The sequence below is a fragment of the Ictalurus furcatus genome, chromosome 5 (genome assembly GCF_023375685.1).
Source record: "Ictalurus furcatus strain D&B chromosome 5, Billie_1.0, whole genome shotgun sequence".
In the NCBI taxonomy this organism is placed as follows: Eukaryota; Metazoa; Chordata; class Actinopteri; order Siluriformes; family Ictaluridae; genus Ictalurus; species Ictalurus furcatus.
Window position 1 is genome coordinate 3,622,169 of NC_071259.1, and position 17,756 is coordinate 3,639,924.

Genomic DNA, 17,756 nt, shown 5'->3' on the forward strand with positions numbered 1-17,756 from the left:
AAATAAGGGACAGTTTTAGTAAAGTGCAGGCATGACTACAAAATAAAACGAACAGTATAATTCTTATATACATACTGTATATGCACATCATGATGTACACGGTGGATAAAATATTTAATCGAATTTAAAATACACATTGAATTATGCATCATTTTATGACAGGCAATTTATCAGACACTACACAATTTAGGCAAGCACATAATGGACACGTCAGGCTTTTACAGATTAGGACCACATATTCGAAAATAGTTATTATAACCGTAAATCTGAAAGCCAGCATAGAGGGGCTGAGTGAATGTGGTTTGGACCCTGTGGAGAAGAGTCACGGTGTCCGAGACACTGTAGAAGGACAGCGTTCCTGCCTTGTGATCCAGATACACTCCTATTCTGGAGGAGAATGACTCTACAGGGACCTCGATGCTCCTGTTATTGTGTCGGAAGAAGTAATTCGACTTAAAACAAGTGAAACACCAGGACTTGTCGTTTTGCTCGAAGCTAGACTCGTTGCTCTGGCCTTTCCTGCTGACGCTTTTATAAGCGACCGCGATTGTAGAATTGCACTGGCTAACCTGCTCGACCTCCCAGTAACAACGCCCCGAGAGAGCCTCTTTACACAGAACTTGCTGTATCATGTCAAATCTCTCGGGATGATCAGGAGCGTTTTGAGCCTGACGAGTCACCGTCACTTTTCTGTTCTCCTCAGACAGACGGAGCCGATGGTGTGCCGTGTTTGGATCCAGAGTCAGCTGACAGAAATCTGTTTCGGGGGGGGGAAATAAGTTTTAAAAAGTTATGACAACTATTTTAAAAGATTAGAATGAAAGGTAAAAGATAAAAAGCGAAGCCACTGGGTCATCCCTAGTAGTGTGCTCCAGGGCTCTGCCTCCATTGTGTACGAACACCAGTGGCTCCCGGGGTGGTGCAAGGGAAAAGTATGCACACTATCCTTGAGAGATTATGAATTCAAATCCCAACAGACCGTGAAGCAGTTATGGACCTCTTGTTATTAGTGACCCACTCTTCATGCTTATCCAGCTGCACGCCAGAACACTAACAATTTCCTACACTCCCAATGGCTCTGTTCAAACCTTTTGATTGACTTTTCTATGAATCTCCCAGATTGGAAGGTAGTACTGCGATACTGATGGTGGTTGATCAGTTGAACTTGCTAGTTTATTCCATTTACAGGTCTCCCCCCAGCATATCGAACAGCGGTGGCCATATTCCACCAGCCCCCCGTCATTCTGTGTCTGTCTTCCCCAGAGTACTGGTGCCCGTGGTTTTCTATGACCTGCAAGAATCCCACTTTTATGATGGGCTGAATTTGAATTTGTGTGCACTCTCCTTAATAGCTCCATTACCTGGTAGACTGAGAGGGTTTCGGTCCAGAGGAGTGGCCATGGGTTCTTGTCAGGGACGTGCTAGAACCCCAACTCAAATTTGGCAAAGTAGTTCCTGCTTGCCCAACCACGTGGCGGCTGTGGCTGAGGTGGTAGAGCGGGTTGTCCACTAATCGTAGGGTTGGCGGTTCGATTCCCGGCCCACGTGACTCCACATACCGAAGTGTCCTTGGGTATGTGAGCCCCAAGTTGCTCCCGATGGCAAGTTAGCACCTTGCATGGCAGCTCTGCTACCATTGCTGTGTGAGTGTGTGTGTGAATGGGTGAATGAGACACGGTGTAAAGCGCTTTGGATAAACGCGCTGTATAAGTGCAGACCATTTACATGACTTACTACTAAGGCAAGATCATTTGCATTCTCCCTGACACATAGGGACAATTTCGAGTAGACAGTCCACCTTTCGTGCCTTTTTTTGGGCAGTAGGAGAAAACCAGAGAATTTAACTGGGGACCCTGGAACTGTGAGGTGGCAATGAAATCAAGTTCCACTATGCAAATGCAGTATGCTGTATAAAATGTCATTACTATGTCTATTTACCAGTCATGCATGTCATTGTACTAGGATTAATTAAAAAAAAAATCATGATAATCGCGAGAATGTGATACTCACATTTCATAAAGTCTTCTCTGGTCTTTGGCTCGGCCAACGAGGCACTGTGGCCTATTTAAAAAAATAAAAAAAACAAGACAAAAACATTCCATTTTCATCCTTTAACTTTCTTTAACACAAACTCCTTCGCATAATCCATTCTACCTCCAGATTTGAGTAATTGCAGTTTATCGAACTTTTCCACTTGTTCCGTCACTCCAGACACGGCTTTCCTCAGTTCCTCAGTGGAAAATTGAGGTCTGATCATAAACTTGGGTAATTCTGCTAGAGGGACACAGAAAGACTGGAAACTCTGCAGAGAGATTAAAAACAAACACACAGATGGAGTGAGACGATGCCTTTTTCGAGCCCAAGCACAGGTAGCCTAATCGAGATACCATTATCAGAGCTGCCCCTTGGTTAGATGGTCAGAAAGTCTGTCATTTTACCTGGAGGAAATGGATGTGGTCATCTGTCTGTGAAAGCTTCTCCAGCTCACCATCTCTCTTCCTCAGATCAGCAAGCTCCTTCTCCAGGTTTTCTATAACTCCCTCAACTAGCGTCAATTCAGCTTTCTCCTGAGCCTGGATCAGTTCCTTCACCTCCGAGCGTCTTTTCTCAATGGACTCAATTAGATCAGTCAAGAGCCTCTCGCTTTCTTTAACAGCAGCCTGTGCAGAGAGCTGTTAAGAGACAACATGTCTAATTATAGCGTCCTTAAACTCTGGAATGTTATTGTTATAAAACGTAGGGAGGGTGAATCCAAGCCATTAGTTGATCCTGTTCTTCAAAGTGGAGCTTTGTGGGTTTCAAACTCTGGACAACTAGAGGAAGAATCAAAGAGAAGCTAGGCACAATCTAGACGCCTTCAATCGTACATTATGTCCATGTGTATGTCTGAGTGTTCTTTGAAATGGACTGGACCATTGGACCACAACCACTAAGTGCATCCATGGACTGGACCATTGATATACTAGCCCTATTTCAGACACCATATCCTTTTGGTGGAACCAGAACTGATTTGCACAGCAGACATTCTCTAGCCATGGTGTGGCGGTGTGCATATTCTGACACCGCCACTAGCTCTGTAGAACTGGACCTGTAAAAGACACGTGCAGGGTGGTGTTTACTATTGCGAAATGCAAAGGTTATTAGGTTTCATACTTGATTTATCCGTACACTTGCAAACACCACAATCATATTTCTGGTGTTAAAAAGCAGCTGTTCCCTTCAAAGTCAAATGTTTTCAAGGGCCCTTCGACGGACACATCGAGACCCCTTCGACTCTTCAGATGGCTGCCGTAAGAGGTAACCCTTCGAGGTTCCTTTTGTAAGTTTCCTCAGTTCAGAATGTACCACACTGCCAGTGTAAATTTGGTGTCCAATGGTGGATCCATTTCTGACGTAATAACCCAGAAAGACGGCCAGAAAGCAGGTTTTTATGGTCAGGCTAATTCGCCAAGGCCATTTCTCTCACAAAAAAATAAATAAATAAATAAAGCACCACCATAGACCACGGTAACATTTTATAGGATATATTATTAGCTAGAATTATTCATTTATTCAGTGGCTCCAGAGTCAATCCTGGGAACGCCGGGCTCAAGATGGGAATACACCATGACTGGGACGTCAGTCCGTTAGCCTAGAAGCTACTGCGGAATATTTGTCATCAGTAAATATTAAGTTCACATTCATGTTCCATTTCAAATGTGAATTTAAGGACCACTACTGTTGAACCACTGTAGCTTGCACACACTTATTAATTAGTATACTTATAATAAATGCTGATTTAAAGCACACAAGTCAGACTGAGTGGGGGTTTAATAGGTGAAGCTTGCCTAGAGGACCAAATATTTTAGGATGTAATCCAGCCAGTTCCATTCCTGTTTTCTTCCCAACTAGTACTAACCCTCAGAGACTCCATATCCTGTTTCAGCTCTCGTACTTTCTTCTCTCTCTGTTGGATTCTCTGCTGGGATTCTTTCTGGATCTCCGCCAATTGCTTCTGTAGACAAAGTAGAGTAAAATCACAATACAGTATGCGTTTGTAGCATTTATATATACAGACACACACTCACTGAGCAGTTTATTAATATAGACACTATATTAATACTGGGTAGGACCTCCCTTTGCTCTCAAAACATCCTCAATTCCTTGTGGCATGAAATCCCCAAGATGTTGGAAATGTTCGCTCTATTGGATTGTATTGGCGCTCTATTGGATTCAGATCCGGTGACTGGAAAGACCGCTGAAGAACATTTAACTCATCGTCGTGTTCGTGATGCCATAGTGCATTATCGTGCTGGAAGTAGCCATTAGAAGATGGGTCAATTTTGGCCATGAAGGGAGGCACGTTGTCAGCAACAATACTCTAATAGGCTGTGGTGTTCAAGCGATGATTGGTATTAACGGGCCCAAAGTGTGCCAAGAAAACACCATTACACCACCTCCACCAGCCTGGACTGTCGACACAAGGCAGGTCGGGTTCATGGATTCATGCTGTTGGTGCCGAATTCTCACATCTGTGTGCCTCATCAGAAATGGAGATTCATCAGACCTTTTTCCTGTCTTTAGCTTGTCCAGTTTTAGTCATCCTGTGCCCAGTGCAGCCTCAGATTTCTGTTCCTGGCTGACAGGAGTGGAACCCGACATGGTCTTCTGCTGTCGTAGCCCATCCGCCTCAAGGTCCGACGTGTTGTGCATTCGGAGATGCTTTTCTGCTTACCACAATTGTACAGAGTGGTTATCTGACTTGCTGTCAGCACAAACCAGTCTGGCCGTTCTCCGTCGGACCTCTCTCATCAACAAGGCGTTTCTGTCCTCAGAACTGCTGCTTACTGGATGTGTTTTCTTTATTGCACCGTTTTGAGTAAACTCTAGAGACTGTTGTGTGTGAAAATCCCAGAAGATCAGCAGTTATAGAAATACTCAAACCAGCCTGTCTGGCACCAACAATCACGCCACGGTCAGAATCACCTGAGATCACGTTTTTTCCTCATTCTGATGGTTGATGTGAACATTAGCCGTAGCTGCTGATCCGTATCTGCATGAATTTATGCACTGCACTGTTGCCAAATGATTGGCTGATTAGATAACTACACGAATGTTTAGGTGTACAGGTGTTCCTAATAAAGTGCACAGTGAGTGTGTGTATGTGTATATTACAGTACTATGTAACATTTAAAGATTCGATTGTTACCTGTCTTTCAGCTCTTTCTGCTGTAGGTAAGACCGTCTTATGACCACTATGTTCATCAATTACACACAAGCAACAAATTAACTTCTGATCGGTGTGACAGAAAATCTCCAGGAGCTTGCCATGCCGAGAGCAGATCTTCTGCTGAAGATTCACGGAGGCCTCGACCAGTTTGTGCTTCTTTAACGCAGGACTGTCGTAGTGAGTCTGAATGTGAGCTTCGCAATACGAGGCCAGGCACACCATACAGGACTTGACGGCTTTGTGCTTTTTCTCAGTGCAGACGTCGCACTCTACTTCTCCAGGTTGAGCATAAGAGACCGCAACACAAGCTGCTTGAAGTCTCGTCTTCCTCGGTGCCTCAACCAGTTCAGCCAGTATGGTGTTTTTCTTGAGAGCAGGCCTCGGAGTGAACGTCTCTCTGCACTGGGGACAAACGTAGAGTCCTTTTTGATCCCACCAGCCATTAATACATTTCAGACAGTAACTGTGTCCACATGGAATCGTCACTGGGTCCATCAGGAGATCCAGGCAGACCGGACAGCAGAACGGGTCCTGCACTGTTAGAACAGCTTCTGCCATTTTACTGCGCTCGCGGAGACGGAACAAGACGTGTGAATAAAGTGAGCTGCTTTTACTTTTGCTTCTTTATCTATGGGAAAGCTGATTCTGTAGGAGTGTCTTGTTACACACCTATAACTGTGGGTGGAAGAACCGCACAATGAGTCACACGCAAAAATCTAAATTGGTTGTCCTGCTCTTGAAAAGTATAGTTGTGCCATGAAAACACAAACCTTTCTTCTTTGACAAATGATTTAATGGTGTAAAACAGCGATAATACAAATCCTAACCCTAACCCTCAAATCACTGTGAATCCAGTCATTCTTTACATAACCGATTTACAAAGCAACTGAGGTAAACCTAAGAGGAAAAATCACATACTTTTTACATGAGGTCACATGTTTTCCACATGGGATTATGTGAGTAATATGGGATTACATGTGGAAAACGAAGTGAAAGTGCATGTCAGAATGTTATGCCCTGAAATAGCAATATGACATCGTGTGAGGTAATGTACTGAATGATAAATAAAGCCACGTGTGCAAATAATCACGTGAAAATAAATGAATCGTGTGACGAAGATCGGATGTGAATATAAATGAAAAATGTTTCATCGGGTGTGAAAATAAATGACCCGTGTGAAGAAATTCACGTGAAAATAAATTGAATTGGGTTGAAAATCATATGTAGAAACTCACGTGTAAGTAAATGAATCGTGTGAAGAAAATCACGTGAAAATCAATCAATCGTATGAAGAAAGTCACGTGGGGGGGGGAATCACATGAGAAACAGAATCCTGTGAAGAAAATCACGTGAAAATAAATAAACCGTGTGAAGAAAGTCACGTGGGGAGAAAATCACATGAAAAACAGAATCCTGTGAAGAAAATCACGTGAAAATAAATAAACCGTGTGAAGAAAGTCACGTGGGGGGGGGGATCACATGAAAAACAGAATCCTGTGAAGAAAATCACGTGTAAATAAATAAATCGTGTGAAGAAAATCACGGGAAAAAAAATAAATCGTGTGAAGAAAGTCACGTGGGGAGAAAATCACATGAAAAACAGAATCCTGTGAAGAAAATCACGTGAAAATAAATAAATCGTGTGAAGAAAGTCACGTGGGGGGAAAAATCACATGAAAAACAGAATCCTGTGAAGAAAATCACGTGAAAATAAATGAGCTCTGTGATGAAAATCACGTGAAAATAGACGAATCATGTTAAGTAAATCATGTGAAAATACATTAATCATACGTAGGTGCTCACGTGAAAATAAATGAAACATATGTAGAAACTCGTGAAAAGAAATGAATTGTATGAAGAAAATCACGTGAAAACAAACGAATCATATGAAGAAACTCACGTGAAAACAAAAAATCATATCAAGAAACTCGTGAAAATAAATTAATTGTATGAAGAAACTCACGTGAAAATAAACGAATCATATGAAGAAACTCACGTGAAAATAAACGAATCATATGAAGAAACTCACGTGAAAATTAACTAATCATATCAAGAAATTCACATGAAAATAAATGAATTGTATGAAGAATATCACGTGAAAATTAATGAATTGTATGAAGAATATCACGTGAAAATAAACGAATCATATGAAGAAATTCACGTGTAAGTAAATTAAACGTGTGAAGAAAATCACATGAAAATAACGTATATAAAAACGCGCACTATGTGAAAATCCACATGCAAAAATGTGCACAAAATAAAATATGAAGTGAGCCTGGGAGGTGGAGCTGCTCGGGGTAACGAAAGCTCTTTTGTTCTTCTCTGTGTTTGTGGAAAACTGTAGTTTTTTGCCACTCTGTAAACATGTTCTAGTATTTCCAGATATTCTGACAAATGAGTTACTCACATAGAACGGGTGGTGTACAGTTCAGACTTTACTGCCATGTCCTATCTGACCTATGTAAGGAATAAAACAAAGTGGGTCGCATTCGCAAAAAGGTTAAGAACCGCTGCACTACAGAAGAGTACCACTAGACTACGACTAGGGGGCAGCATTGGTACATTTTTGATGTAACATACCATCCATCCATCCATCCATCCATCTTCTATACCGCTTAACCTTTTCAGGGTCACGGGGAACCTGGAGCCTATCCCAGGGAGCATCGGGCACAAGGCGGGGTACACCCTGGACGGGGTGCCAATCCATCACAGGGCACATCTGTACACACATTCACACACACTACGGACACTTTGGATACGCCAATCAGCCTACCGTGCATCATTTTGGACTGGGGGAGGAAACCAGAGTACCCAGAGGAAACCCCCGCAGAACAGGGAGAACACACAAACTCCGCACACACAGGGCAGCGTCAGGAATCAAACCCCCGACCCTGGAGCTGGAGCTGTGAGGCGAACCTGTGCCCAATCTTCTCTATTCTAATCTTCTACAATTCTATTCGCTATTCTGATCTATTATGATTACTACTACTGTAACAATTCCCTCATTGCGACACGTCGTAATTCTATTTCATTCGAATAAAGTTCTATTCCAGTCTGTCGTTATTAAACTCTATGATATTCTGACAGTGCTCTGTTCTGCTCTGTCCTGATAAAACTGTTGTATTCTGCTCAATTCAGTTCTGTTTAAAACTCGATTCAGTTCTGTTCTGACGCGTCTCTAGTCCTTGAGAAGTGCCTTGAGAACCTCTTCGTGTGATATGCAAATGATATGCAAATACGTGCGGGTTGTTTTCTGACGTCATCCCTCGACTTCTAGCGACGTTTTCTGAGCATGCGCTCTCTGCCGTGACGTCTCTCTCTCTCTCTCTCTCTCTCTCTCTCTCTCACACACACACAAGTCGCTGACGTCAAAGTCAAGTGAAACTACAGCTCCCAGAAGTCTGTGCGTTCCTGTGGACGTTAGCAGTCCCCCGGACTGTAGGTGAATGAAGGAGCATGTTTATGGCTGTAGCAGTATGTTGTTGTGGTTGTTTGTTTGTGTTGCAGTGTGAACACTAACACGACGGGTTTGTTTGTTTATTTATCTATCTATCTATTTATTTATTTATTTCCGAATCGGGATGAGAGGAAGGGAATTAAAGCGATTATTTTCGCACCGTTTCCTGGAACGAGTCGAAGTGACCCCCCCCCCACCATCATCATAATCATTTTCTCATGGTCATAATTGACCGATATTTCTGAATGATTGATTTTGTTTTTGCAGGAGCGCGCGGAGCAATACTGGATGTTACTAAGTAACGGATTATTAATGCGCGTGAACGTTAGACGCGTTACATTTGCGTCATTTGGCTGAGCAGAGTGTTTGGGTTACAGTTGAGCTGTGACCTCCATCAACACTCTCTGCGGCTTTATTCAGTTTTAGACTAAGTGTTGAGACGTTGCATGGCGTGTTTGGTGTTGGGACACACAGCTGACACGGACACACGGCCATTTGCCGGATGTTTTGGCTTTTTTTCTGAGGCTTTAAGAGCTAAACCGGCTGGGTCACGTTAGCCATGTTTCTGCCTGTGACTCACCCAGAATACTAGCGATAACATTACTTCATTTCTTTTTCTAGACGGGTCACTTTTTTTTTCTTTTCTTTCCTCACCATGGTCTTACGATAAATCTATTTATATAAATATTTTAGCCTTGTGAAAAAGGTTTGTTTATTAGTTTGTTTTTAATGAGATTCTCCGCTCCTATAAGTTCCACTGCAGTAGCAATTGGTTACTGAAAGCTGAAGCTCCACGGACTCTTTTATTTCATGGTTCCTGAGTGACAGCTGGAGATTTTGGATCACCGTGGAAGACAGAAGAACGACAATGAAGAAGTTTTTCGACAGCCGAAGGGAAGCGGTGAGTTCCGGGCCCGGTTCGGGAGGCGCCGGGGCCGGAGGTGGCGCAGGAACCGGAGGAGGAGGCGCCTTCATCGGCCGCGTTTTCAGCATTGGCCGCTACCAGGTTACCGTGGAGGAAACCGTGGCTGAAGGTGAACTAACATACACACCTCTCTTTCTTTGGCTATCTATCTATCTATCCCCTTTCTTTTCCTATCTTTCATCCCTCAATTATCTTTCTTTCCCTCATTTCTGTTTTCTTTTCCCCATCTCTCTTTACTTTTCCTTCACTTCCCTTTGTTTTCCTCTCTTTTCTTTTCCTTCACTTCCCTTTGTTTTCCTCTCTTTTCTTTTCCTTCACTTCCCTTTGTTTTCCTCTCTTTTCTTTTCCTTCACTTCCCTTTGTTTTCCTCTCTCCTTTTCCTTCACTTCCCTTTGTTTTTCTCTCTTCTTTTTCTCACTTCCCTTTCTTTTCCTTCACTTCCCTTTCTTTCCTTCTCTCTCTCTTCCTTTCCTTCACTTCCTTTTCTTTTCCTTCACTTCCCTTTGTTTTCCTCTCTCCTTTTCCTTCACTTCCCTTTGTTTTTCTCTCTTCTTTTTCTCACTTCCCTTTCTTTTCCTTCACTTCCCTTTCTTTCCCTCTCTCTCTCTTCCTTTCCTTCACTTCCTTTCCTTTCCTTCACTTCCCTTTCTTTTCCTCTCTCCTTCACTTCCCTTTCTTTCCCTCTCTCTCCTTTCTTTTCCTTCACTTCCCTTTCTTTCCCTCTCTCTCCTTTCCTTTCCTTCACTTCCCTTTCTTTCCCTCTCTCTCCTTTCCTTTCCTTCACTTCCCTTTCTTTCCCTCTCTCTCCTTTCCTTTCCTTCACTTCCCTTTCTTTCCCTCTCTCTCCTTTCCTTTCCTTCACTTCCCTTTCTTTTCCTCACTTCCGTTTACTTTTTCCTCACTCTCCACTCATTCCCTCAACTCCCTTTCACTTCCTTCCCTTTCATCCCTTCTTCTTTTTCAGTTCCCTTCCCCTTTTCTTTTCTTCATTCTTGTTCGTCACTTAATAGTTGGTTAAACCAGTGTTGCCCCAAATTCATGCCCTGCTTAAGAAAAGCGGTAGTGTTTTTCTTCACATGTTTATAAGTGTCTTAATTTTCACTATACAGAGTATTATTATTATTATTATTATTATTATTATTATTATTATCATAGTAATGATCACGGCAAGGTTTTTCTTCCTGCATTTGTTTCAGAAAACTGAAAATCTCACTGAAACATGTGACGATCTTGTGTTACTGCATCACAAAATACAAGAGCCAATCACGCTCCCGTATGCAAATGTCATGCAAATTTGCATATCGGCAGATCGTTGACCGATGATGTTTTTGTGGACGTGCTGCCGTATAAGACGATTAAAACACTCTGGGACGTGCCGTTAGAGGAAAATAACCAACTTCGGAGTGGTAACGTCGCCTCTGCTTCACTTTGCGTTCATGTCGCCATTCCATCACTGATCGTTTTCCGATAACAGCACGCCCCTAAGTGTTTTACATCTCTCGTATTACGTGTTCAATTCACCGTCATTGACTTGCATTAACATGTAGTGATCTCATGAGGCCCCGTTCACACTTGGTATTAACGTGCGTCCTGGGTGATCGGATCGTAAGTCCAGGTGAGAGCGGCGTCAAATGCAGTATGTCTCGAAGAAGCGTTGTGATCGGATCACTCAAACCACATTCAGAGGAGATCTGGGACGCGGATTTCCACTTCACGTGTTTCTCGACAGCAACCGAAGGACCAACTAGCCGGAAACTACGTAATCGTATGTAATCAGTACCTCCGAGCTGCACTTCTAGTCTGCAACCGTAGCGTTCGGCGAGGTCTTGTGACTAAAGGCCGTCTTCAGATCTGTAGATCTGTACTTTGTTCTGAAACGGGGACTTAAATTGCTACGGCGTTGTATAATCTCCTCGGCTCGGTCCGCTTTCACGAGGCGACGTATCGAAGCGTAAAAAAAAAAGTGTTTATACAGGTCACATGTGAGTAAACTGTCCTTTCATTGGTCGGCGCGCGCATGTTTATGTTCCAGGGTTCGGCTCATAGACGTCATCCGTCAGGACGGATGGACAGCAGGTCTGTGAGCTTTACTTTATTGTGGCTGCTTTACCTGGTGCACATGCCTCAGCTTTAGCTTTTGATGTTGATTCGTTAGCGTGATGAATAACTCTGTAAGCTATACTACAGTGTGTCAGGTTGGACTGTTGACCTTGTTTCACAGAAAGTGGCATGAGTCATCTCCTTGTGATACTCCTGTGAGCAAACAGCACCTTGTGTAAAAATCTCGTAACGTTGTTACGGGGAAGCAGCTGAGAGCTGAACATTAATCTCATCACGTGCTTCCTATCTTTATTTAGGATTCTAACGAGTCCAACACTTCGAGGTGTTCTGTGCTGGAGTCGTTGCTATAGAAATGGGGAAACGAACACGTCGATATAAACCTGTGATTTGAATTACAGACAGAAATAACGTCAGAACTGTGTTAGGAAATTACGGCAATTTTCCGACCAATCGGATTCGAGAATCCAGCAGCTCTCGTGAACAGTAAAATGAAGTGTCGTGTTGCGAGGCAGGAGGGATGTTCACAGTGGAGCCATTTTGCGCGCTGATAGGAAATGGGACGCGACTGCGTTTCGTGCATTCCTTCGTGGTATGGCGTGTTACGCGGAGGTCAGGATGCCTGAGACATGATGCTCTTTAAATAGCGGTTTAATCATGAGTCAGTGGGAGTAACCGGGCCCCGTGACCTGAGAGGAAGATGATCTCTGTCCAGCCTTGTTTTTATAGCACCAGCTGGAATCCCTGTAGTTCATCCTTTTATACCCATACCCACATTGCCCTTATGACCTCCTTATTGAATTCTACAGGCTATCTATATTCTTTACTAAAAGCTCCAAGCAGCGTCTGCGTTGAGCAGCGTCTGCGAGTTCACGACGGTTTTATTACACACGTCGGTCTCTTTCTTTCTTTCTTTCTTTCTTTCTTTCTTTCTTTTCTTTTCTTTTCTTTTCAGCACGAATGCACACACAGGATGTAGGAGACCTCCTTTCCCGTATCTATTTAAAGGCTTTTGCGATAACGTGACCACACAGGAAGTGATGTCGCTCAAGGCAGATTTGAGTTCGTGGAGTTATCATTCCATTTCAGGGCACAAGATACTCTAACGTTCTGAGCAAGCAGCGCTAGAAAATCTTAAAAAGTTTAAAAACGGTTCGAAACGACAATTTTTCATTCGAACATTCATCAGTTTAATAAAAAAGCGATTATGGGGGTTTTTTTTTTTTCTATAGTTTTAAGTACGAATTGTTGCCTGACTTCTTGTTTTTTTTGTTTTTTTTTAAAGTAAAAAGTAGGCCGTGGAAATCCCTGAGCATGTAAGAGTATATCTGTAAGACTTGATGCCTTGATCTGATCTGTAAGACTTGTTTTTTATCTGATTCGTGCGGCTGAGACGGTTCTTGATGTAGATATGACTCATAACCGCTCTTTCTTCTCAACGCCTATTGGCTCTCGATAAATAAAAAAACCCTCATCATTAAAAGCACCGATTGTGACGCTGTATTCGCTCCGCAGCTTGCCTTCTTTACGAGGAGACCGAGGCTGTGAACTTCCACGTAATAGTTGTAACAATCACAATATCCCTTTTCCGAGGTATCGTGGATACCATGATATCTTTTTGTTAAATTTCATTTTAATTTTGTTATAATTTCATACTTTATATCGGAAAACGTTTAGACGCTTTTTTTTTACGTCTATTTTATTTGACGCTGCTGTTTTGCTGGCAGGTTGTGAGCGAGCCTGTACATCGTGGTATATTCGTACAGCGTGTCGTTGAAATCGCGTCGGAGAATCGCGACGTGATCTTTTCGTCACGTCGCCCACCCCTAAGGGGATTTCACTTGCTGTGGACCGTAGGTTAGCTAATGAATTTCTGATTCATCCATCACGAGCTATGCTTTCATCCAAGTTGCGAATTCAACTTGCGAATGTCGCGTGAAACGTTTGCGAACGAAGCACCGTTCCCATCCCGCGTGTTCAAGACGACAAAATCGTCACTTCCGGGGAAACTGGAGCGAAGTATCGAGACAAATGGACGTTGTTGGAACCGGGTGTCTGGCGATATGATAAACGACTGGTGCTTCAGAGCGTGCAGATGAAACATTATCACGTTGAAGCTCGTGTTATCTTGCGATCGGAGCCGGATGCCTGATGTTTGGGAACGGAGGTAATTACACCAGATCGTTTTGATGACTGACTTTGAGCGAATTCTTTTGCCGGGTCTTTTGCTCAGGCGTTTCAGAAGGACCGACGGCAACGTTTCGGACCAAACGTACCTCTCACTCGCCGCCATTTTTACTTTTCTGAGCCAATTAACCAATCGCATTTGCAGAGGGGAAAGTCACGTGATTTTTTTTATTTATTTTTTTTTATGCATCATGTCTTCTTATATAATACAAAAAATGATTATTTTTTATGCGCGTTTTGGAGATTTTATTCGCACCTGGTGTTTCCGTCCAGCGGGTTTTTATTTATTTATTTATTTTTAAATGTGAGATCCTAAAATTCACGTCAAAAAATATGCGAATGGAAACACGGCTACTGACATTATAGACTTTTTTTTTTTGTGTCCTATCAATTTTTTGTCTAACTCGACCTCACTGGTAGTAGCTAGATTGCAGCTGCTAGCTATAGAGACCGCGTGACACGAGTGGCCAGGTTAAACGGTACATCGGTGCGTTTTTAATCGCACGCATCCCGGCTCCGGTTGCGTCTGGCGTCCTTATTATTCCTGCGTGCTTTGCGCAGGACGTAAGTAGACCGTGCCTGGCTCAAACGCTACAGATCTGTAATAAAATTCCGTCTCCACGATCCGTTGTACATGCGTATAAGTGTCCTCTCTCTCTTATTTCTGTCTTGTATACCTCTCCGTCCTTGCCTCTTTGCCCGAGGCCTACTTTCCCTCCTGTATTTAAAGACGTTTGGAGTGGTGCAGGATGGTGTCAGTGTTTACTCCGCTTCACACACCTGTCGGGGGGCGGTGGGGGGGGAACCCAGCCCAGGAAGCTGAGAAAGTGCTCCGTATAGGGCGGGGAGAAAATAGATTTTTCTTGGTTCTGGAAAGTAAGCATAAAAGAAAATGAAATTAGTGAGAAATAGTAACGAAGTTCAGATCTAAGTCGGGAGCGATGGCGTGTAGTGAACAGAATAGAGGCCTCGCGTGTAAATAATAAATGCTCAGCCATTGATTTATTCATCAGTCCACTAGTTCATTGTGTGTCCGTGTGCTCAGCGGAGTTCATCCTCGGCTGTTTTTAGCCCCAGTCGATATTCGTGAGTCGTTCAGAATTACGAACGGTGGTGCTGCGAGTAGCTTTGACGCCCATCCAGGGTCGCAGGTTCCATCTTGTCCGTTCAAGTATTCCCAAAACATGCTGGATTTCCTGCGCTACATTTCCCCGAGACGTGAGTGCGTCTTCGTTAGAGCTGCAGCCAATCATTATTTTGATAATAAACAAATCTTGTTCTTTTTTTCATTCGATTACAAAAGTGAGTCAAATGGAAAAAAGTGTGAAATAAATGAGAGAATCGGTACGTTTGGAACCGTAATAATATTCTCATTGGTCATCTACCGCTACGTACGCACTTTTGTGACACCAGTTCGCAATAAACTATGCGAAAATAGATAAGGTTTTCATTTGACTCATCCTCGTAGTTAGGTTTTTTTTTTTTTTTTTTTTAAAAAAACATCCATCCAATAAGATTCATTTAAAAAAATAAAAAAAAAAATTCTTCCCGGAATTTACACTACAGGACGCTTACTGAGGACACGGTCCCTCCAGGTTTTTGTGACTTTTGCGGTCGCAAATTTCAAAATTACCGCAGTAATTTTCGCGTAAAAGTCACGTGACGTCATCACGACGCGCGTTCAGCCAGAGCCCTCTCCGATCAGCGTGCGTCGAACATGAGTGCAGCTAAAAAGGTCTCGTTTACCAACAAACGTCACTGTGAACGATCGCGCAAAACTATTTCGTCCGACTGCGATGTCGCCGATTCGAGTAGCTTTCCGTAACGGATTTTGGAAAAACGAAGCGGCGACATGGCCGCAACGGTCTCAAAAAAAACCCAAAAAACCCTTCGAAATCCTGTACAGACTGCTGGATTCAAAATATGTCATTATTAACGTTAAGAAATTTCAATAAGGAACAATTCACGAATTGTAAAAATCGACTAATTGAACTGCTTCTAACCGAATGAATTCAGATCGCTTTGCAGGATTTGGCGTGAAGTGACGTGGGGCGTGCCACGGCGTGCTTCATAACTCATACCGACTAATCCGTGATGAAACCTTGGCGGTTATTTCGATCGTGGAGTGTTATCCATTTCTGACGATTCGTTCCTGAGCGTCTCTGCGCTCAAGCATGCGGGAGATAGCGCTTTCCTCCAAACGGCTACAGCGTGTCTACGGATAGCCTGGCAAATCCGGCGTTTACTCCCGAGGCTTAGAAAATAAAAAAATAAAAAACTGACGAGCGCAGTCCTGACGAAGCCAAGAAACCCAGGAAGAGACTCGCCGGGCGTAACGAGCCGTTTATCACAGCGATCTGATTTAAAATCCGGCTCACCGGATGCCTCCGTCAGTATGACTTGCCGACGCGTGAAAAGTGTCAGAGCGGGTATGGGTAAAGTGCACGGACATAACGCCGATTTAGCTTTCACTTGTCAGTCGGGATTGTGTTCAAATATTGTCACCGTGACCGCACGCACTGTTCTTTCAACACGCGGAGCTCGTTTTCATTTTTTTAAAAGGCCGGGGAACGTGCCTCGCTTAGCAGTGCGTCCGTGAATTGCGGCGCTGGCAGATGTTCAGACCGCATCGTAGCAAAAACAGTGTGCGCTCTGTGCTCGGCTGTACCTCCTTCAGAGACTTTAAACTGGGCCTGATTGAAGTGCGCACACACACACTGCCAGAGAGCGTGGGTGAAAGAGTGAAAGGAAGTGAAATCTCCTCTCCAGATGGGACGGTAGTTCAAATTTAGCTCTCTCTCTGTGTGTGTGTGTGTGTGTGTGTGTGAGAGAGAGAGAGAGGGAGAGTGAGCGAGGGACTGTTAGGTACCTCATCAAGCATGAAATAATATGTTGAACAGCCTCACAAAGAAGTTGGGTCCTGTTCTCACCTCCGTTATAGCAGCTATAAACGTAACCTCCTTCCCTCATCAGCTTCTCTCTCTCTCTCTCTCTCTCTCTCTCTCTCTCGCTCTCTCTCTCTCTGCAAACTCCTCTGTCATGAAGTCTTTCCCATGGCGGAAAACCGTCACCCAGCACCGAGACTGGAGACTCCTTCCGTAGGCGATACGTTTACTTGGGTTTGTTAGCCTAGCAAAGAGCCGCCGTTCTAGAAAACGTATCAGCATTCAACAGCGCTGTGGTACGAGCTACGGAATCAGATTTTTAAAGTACGGGTGCGTCTCAACCAGCTCGCCAGTAGGCACCGATCAGGGAGTCGGCCATTTTAAGGACCGTCTCGATCCTTCCGGTGCACTCCTGAAGAAACGTCCGCTCCTGGAAAAATCCCACAATGCACCCAACCCGTGTACACCGTACACCGATTCACCATCTAGGGAACTGACTGAGATCGAGATACCTGTATTAAGGAGAGGTTCAGCTGGTCTACACACACACACACACACACACACACACACACACACACGAACACAAGCACACAAACACTCAGGTCAGAAGAGGTAGTGTTCCTTCGAGCTCCGTCTTTGAGCTTCTTTTTTAAGCAGCACTATAAACAGAAGGCTGAGGTCATATTTATAGACTGTCTTACACAAGAGTGCCCACTGTGGTGACAGATTTACTTTACACCAGTGTGTGTGTGTGTGTGTGTGTGTGTGTGTGTGTGTGTGTGTGTGAAAACAGATCAGGCTTTTCACGCACCGTGACTCATCTTTGCCCAAGGCTGCACAATGCGTGTGCTGCATACTAGAAACATTTCTTCAGTTTGGGCGTGTGCACTTGTGTAAAGTGTAAAACCGAGCTGCCGTTGATTGACGCGCGCGCGTGTGTGCGTGTGTGCGTGTGTGCGTGTGTGCGTGTGTGTGTTGGTGCGGAGGAGGACGCTTCATCGTTTCATTTCAGCTTATTATTCAAGTGAAAGCTCG

At 43.8% G+C, this 17,756-nt stretch overlaps 2 protein-coding genes across 6 annotated transcripts in view; one reads left to right on the top strand and one right to left on the bottom strand.

The window, feature by feature from the left end:
• Positions 1-13: 13 nt before the first annotated feature.
• On the bottom strand, positions 14-8,463 carry LOC128607421 (E3 ubiquitin/ISG15 ligase TRIM25-like). Of its 2 annotated transcripts, XM_053624261.1 has the most exons (7): positions 7,617-8,463; positions 5,189-5,884; positions 3,899-3,994; positions 2,439-2,672; positions 2,155-2,302; positions 2,011-2,061; positions 14-757 (listed from the first exon to the last, which is right to left on the bottom strand). In XM_053624261.1, exons 2-7 carry the CDS (start codon positions 5,765-5,767, stop codon positions 219-221), a joined length of 1,647 nt encoding a protein of 548 aa, XP_053480236.1. In that variant the 5' UTR covers positions 5,768-5,884; positions 7,617-8,463; the 3' UTR covers positions 14-218. The 2 variants fall into 2 exon arrangements, with proteins under 2 accessions (XP_053480236.1, XP_053480235.1); XM_053624260.1 differs by lacking the exon at positions 7,617-8,463 and having other exon boundaries at positions 5,189-5,956.
• Positions 8,464-8,548: 85 nt separating this feature from the next.
• Positions 8,549-17,756, top strand: part of aak1a (AP2 associated kinase 1a) — a 43,954-nt gene continuing 34,746 nt past the window's right edge. For 2 of the 4 annotated variants that reach the window (XM_053624256.1, XM_053624259.1), the window contains exon 1: positions 8,680-9,700. In XM_053624256.1, the coding sequence (XP_053480231.1) occupies positions 9,535-9,700 (166 nt within the window). In that variant the 5' untranslated portion in view covers positions 8,680-9,534. Of the gene's footprint in view, positions 8,652-8,679; positions 9,701-17,756 lie in introns of those variants that run through there. The other 2 variants (XM_053624255.1, XM_053624258.1) reach the window with 2 other exon arrangements.

Excerpts from the sequence above, each read along its gene's own strand:
- LOC128607421 (XM_053624261.1), bottom strand. The coding sequence starts at position 5,767 with ATGGCAGAAGCTGTTCTAACAGTGCAGGACCCGTTCTGCTGTCCGGTC. Across the intron at positions 2,673-3,898 it reads AGGATATGGAGTCTCTGAGG|CTCTCTGCACAGGCTGCTGT; the intron begins GTTAGTACTAGT and ends GTCTCTTAACAG. Across the intron at positions 2,303-2,438 it reads ACCACATCCATTTCCTCCAG|AGTTTCCAGTCTTTCTGTGT; the intron begins GTAAAATGACAG and ends ATCTCTCTGCAG.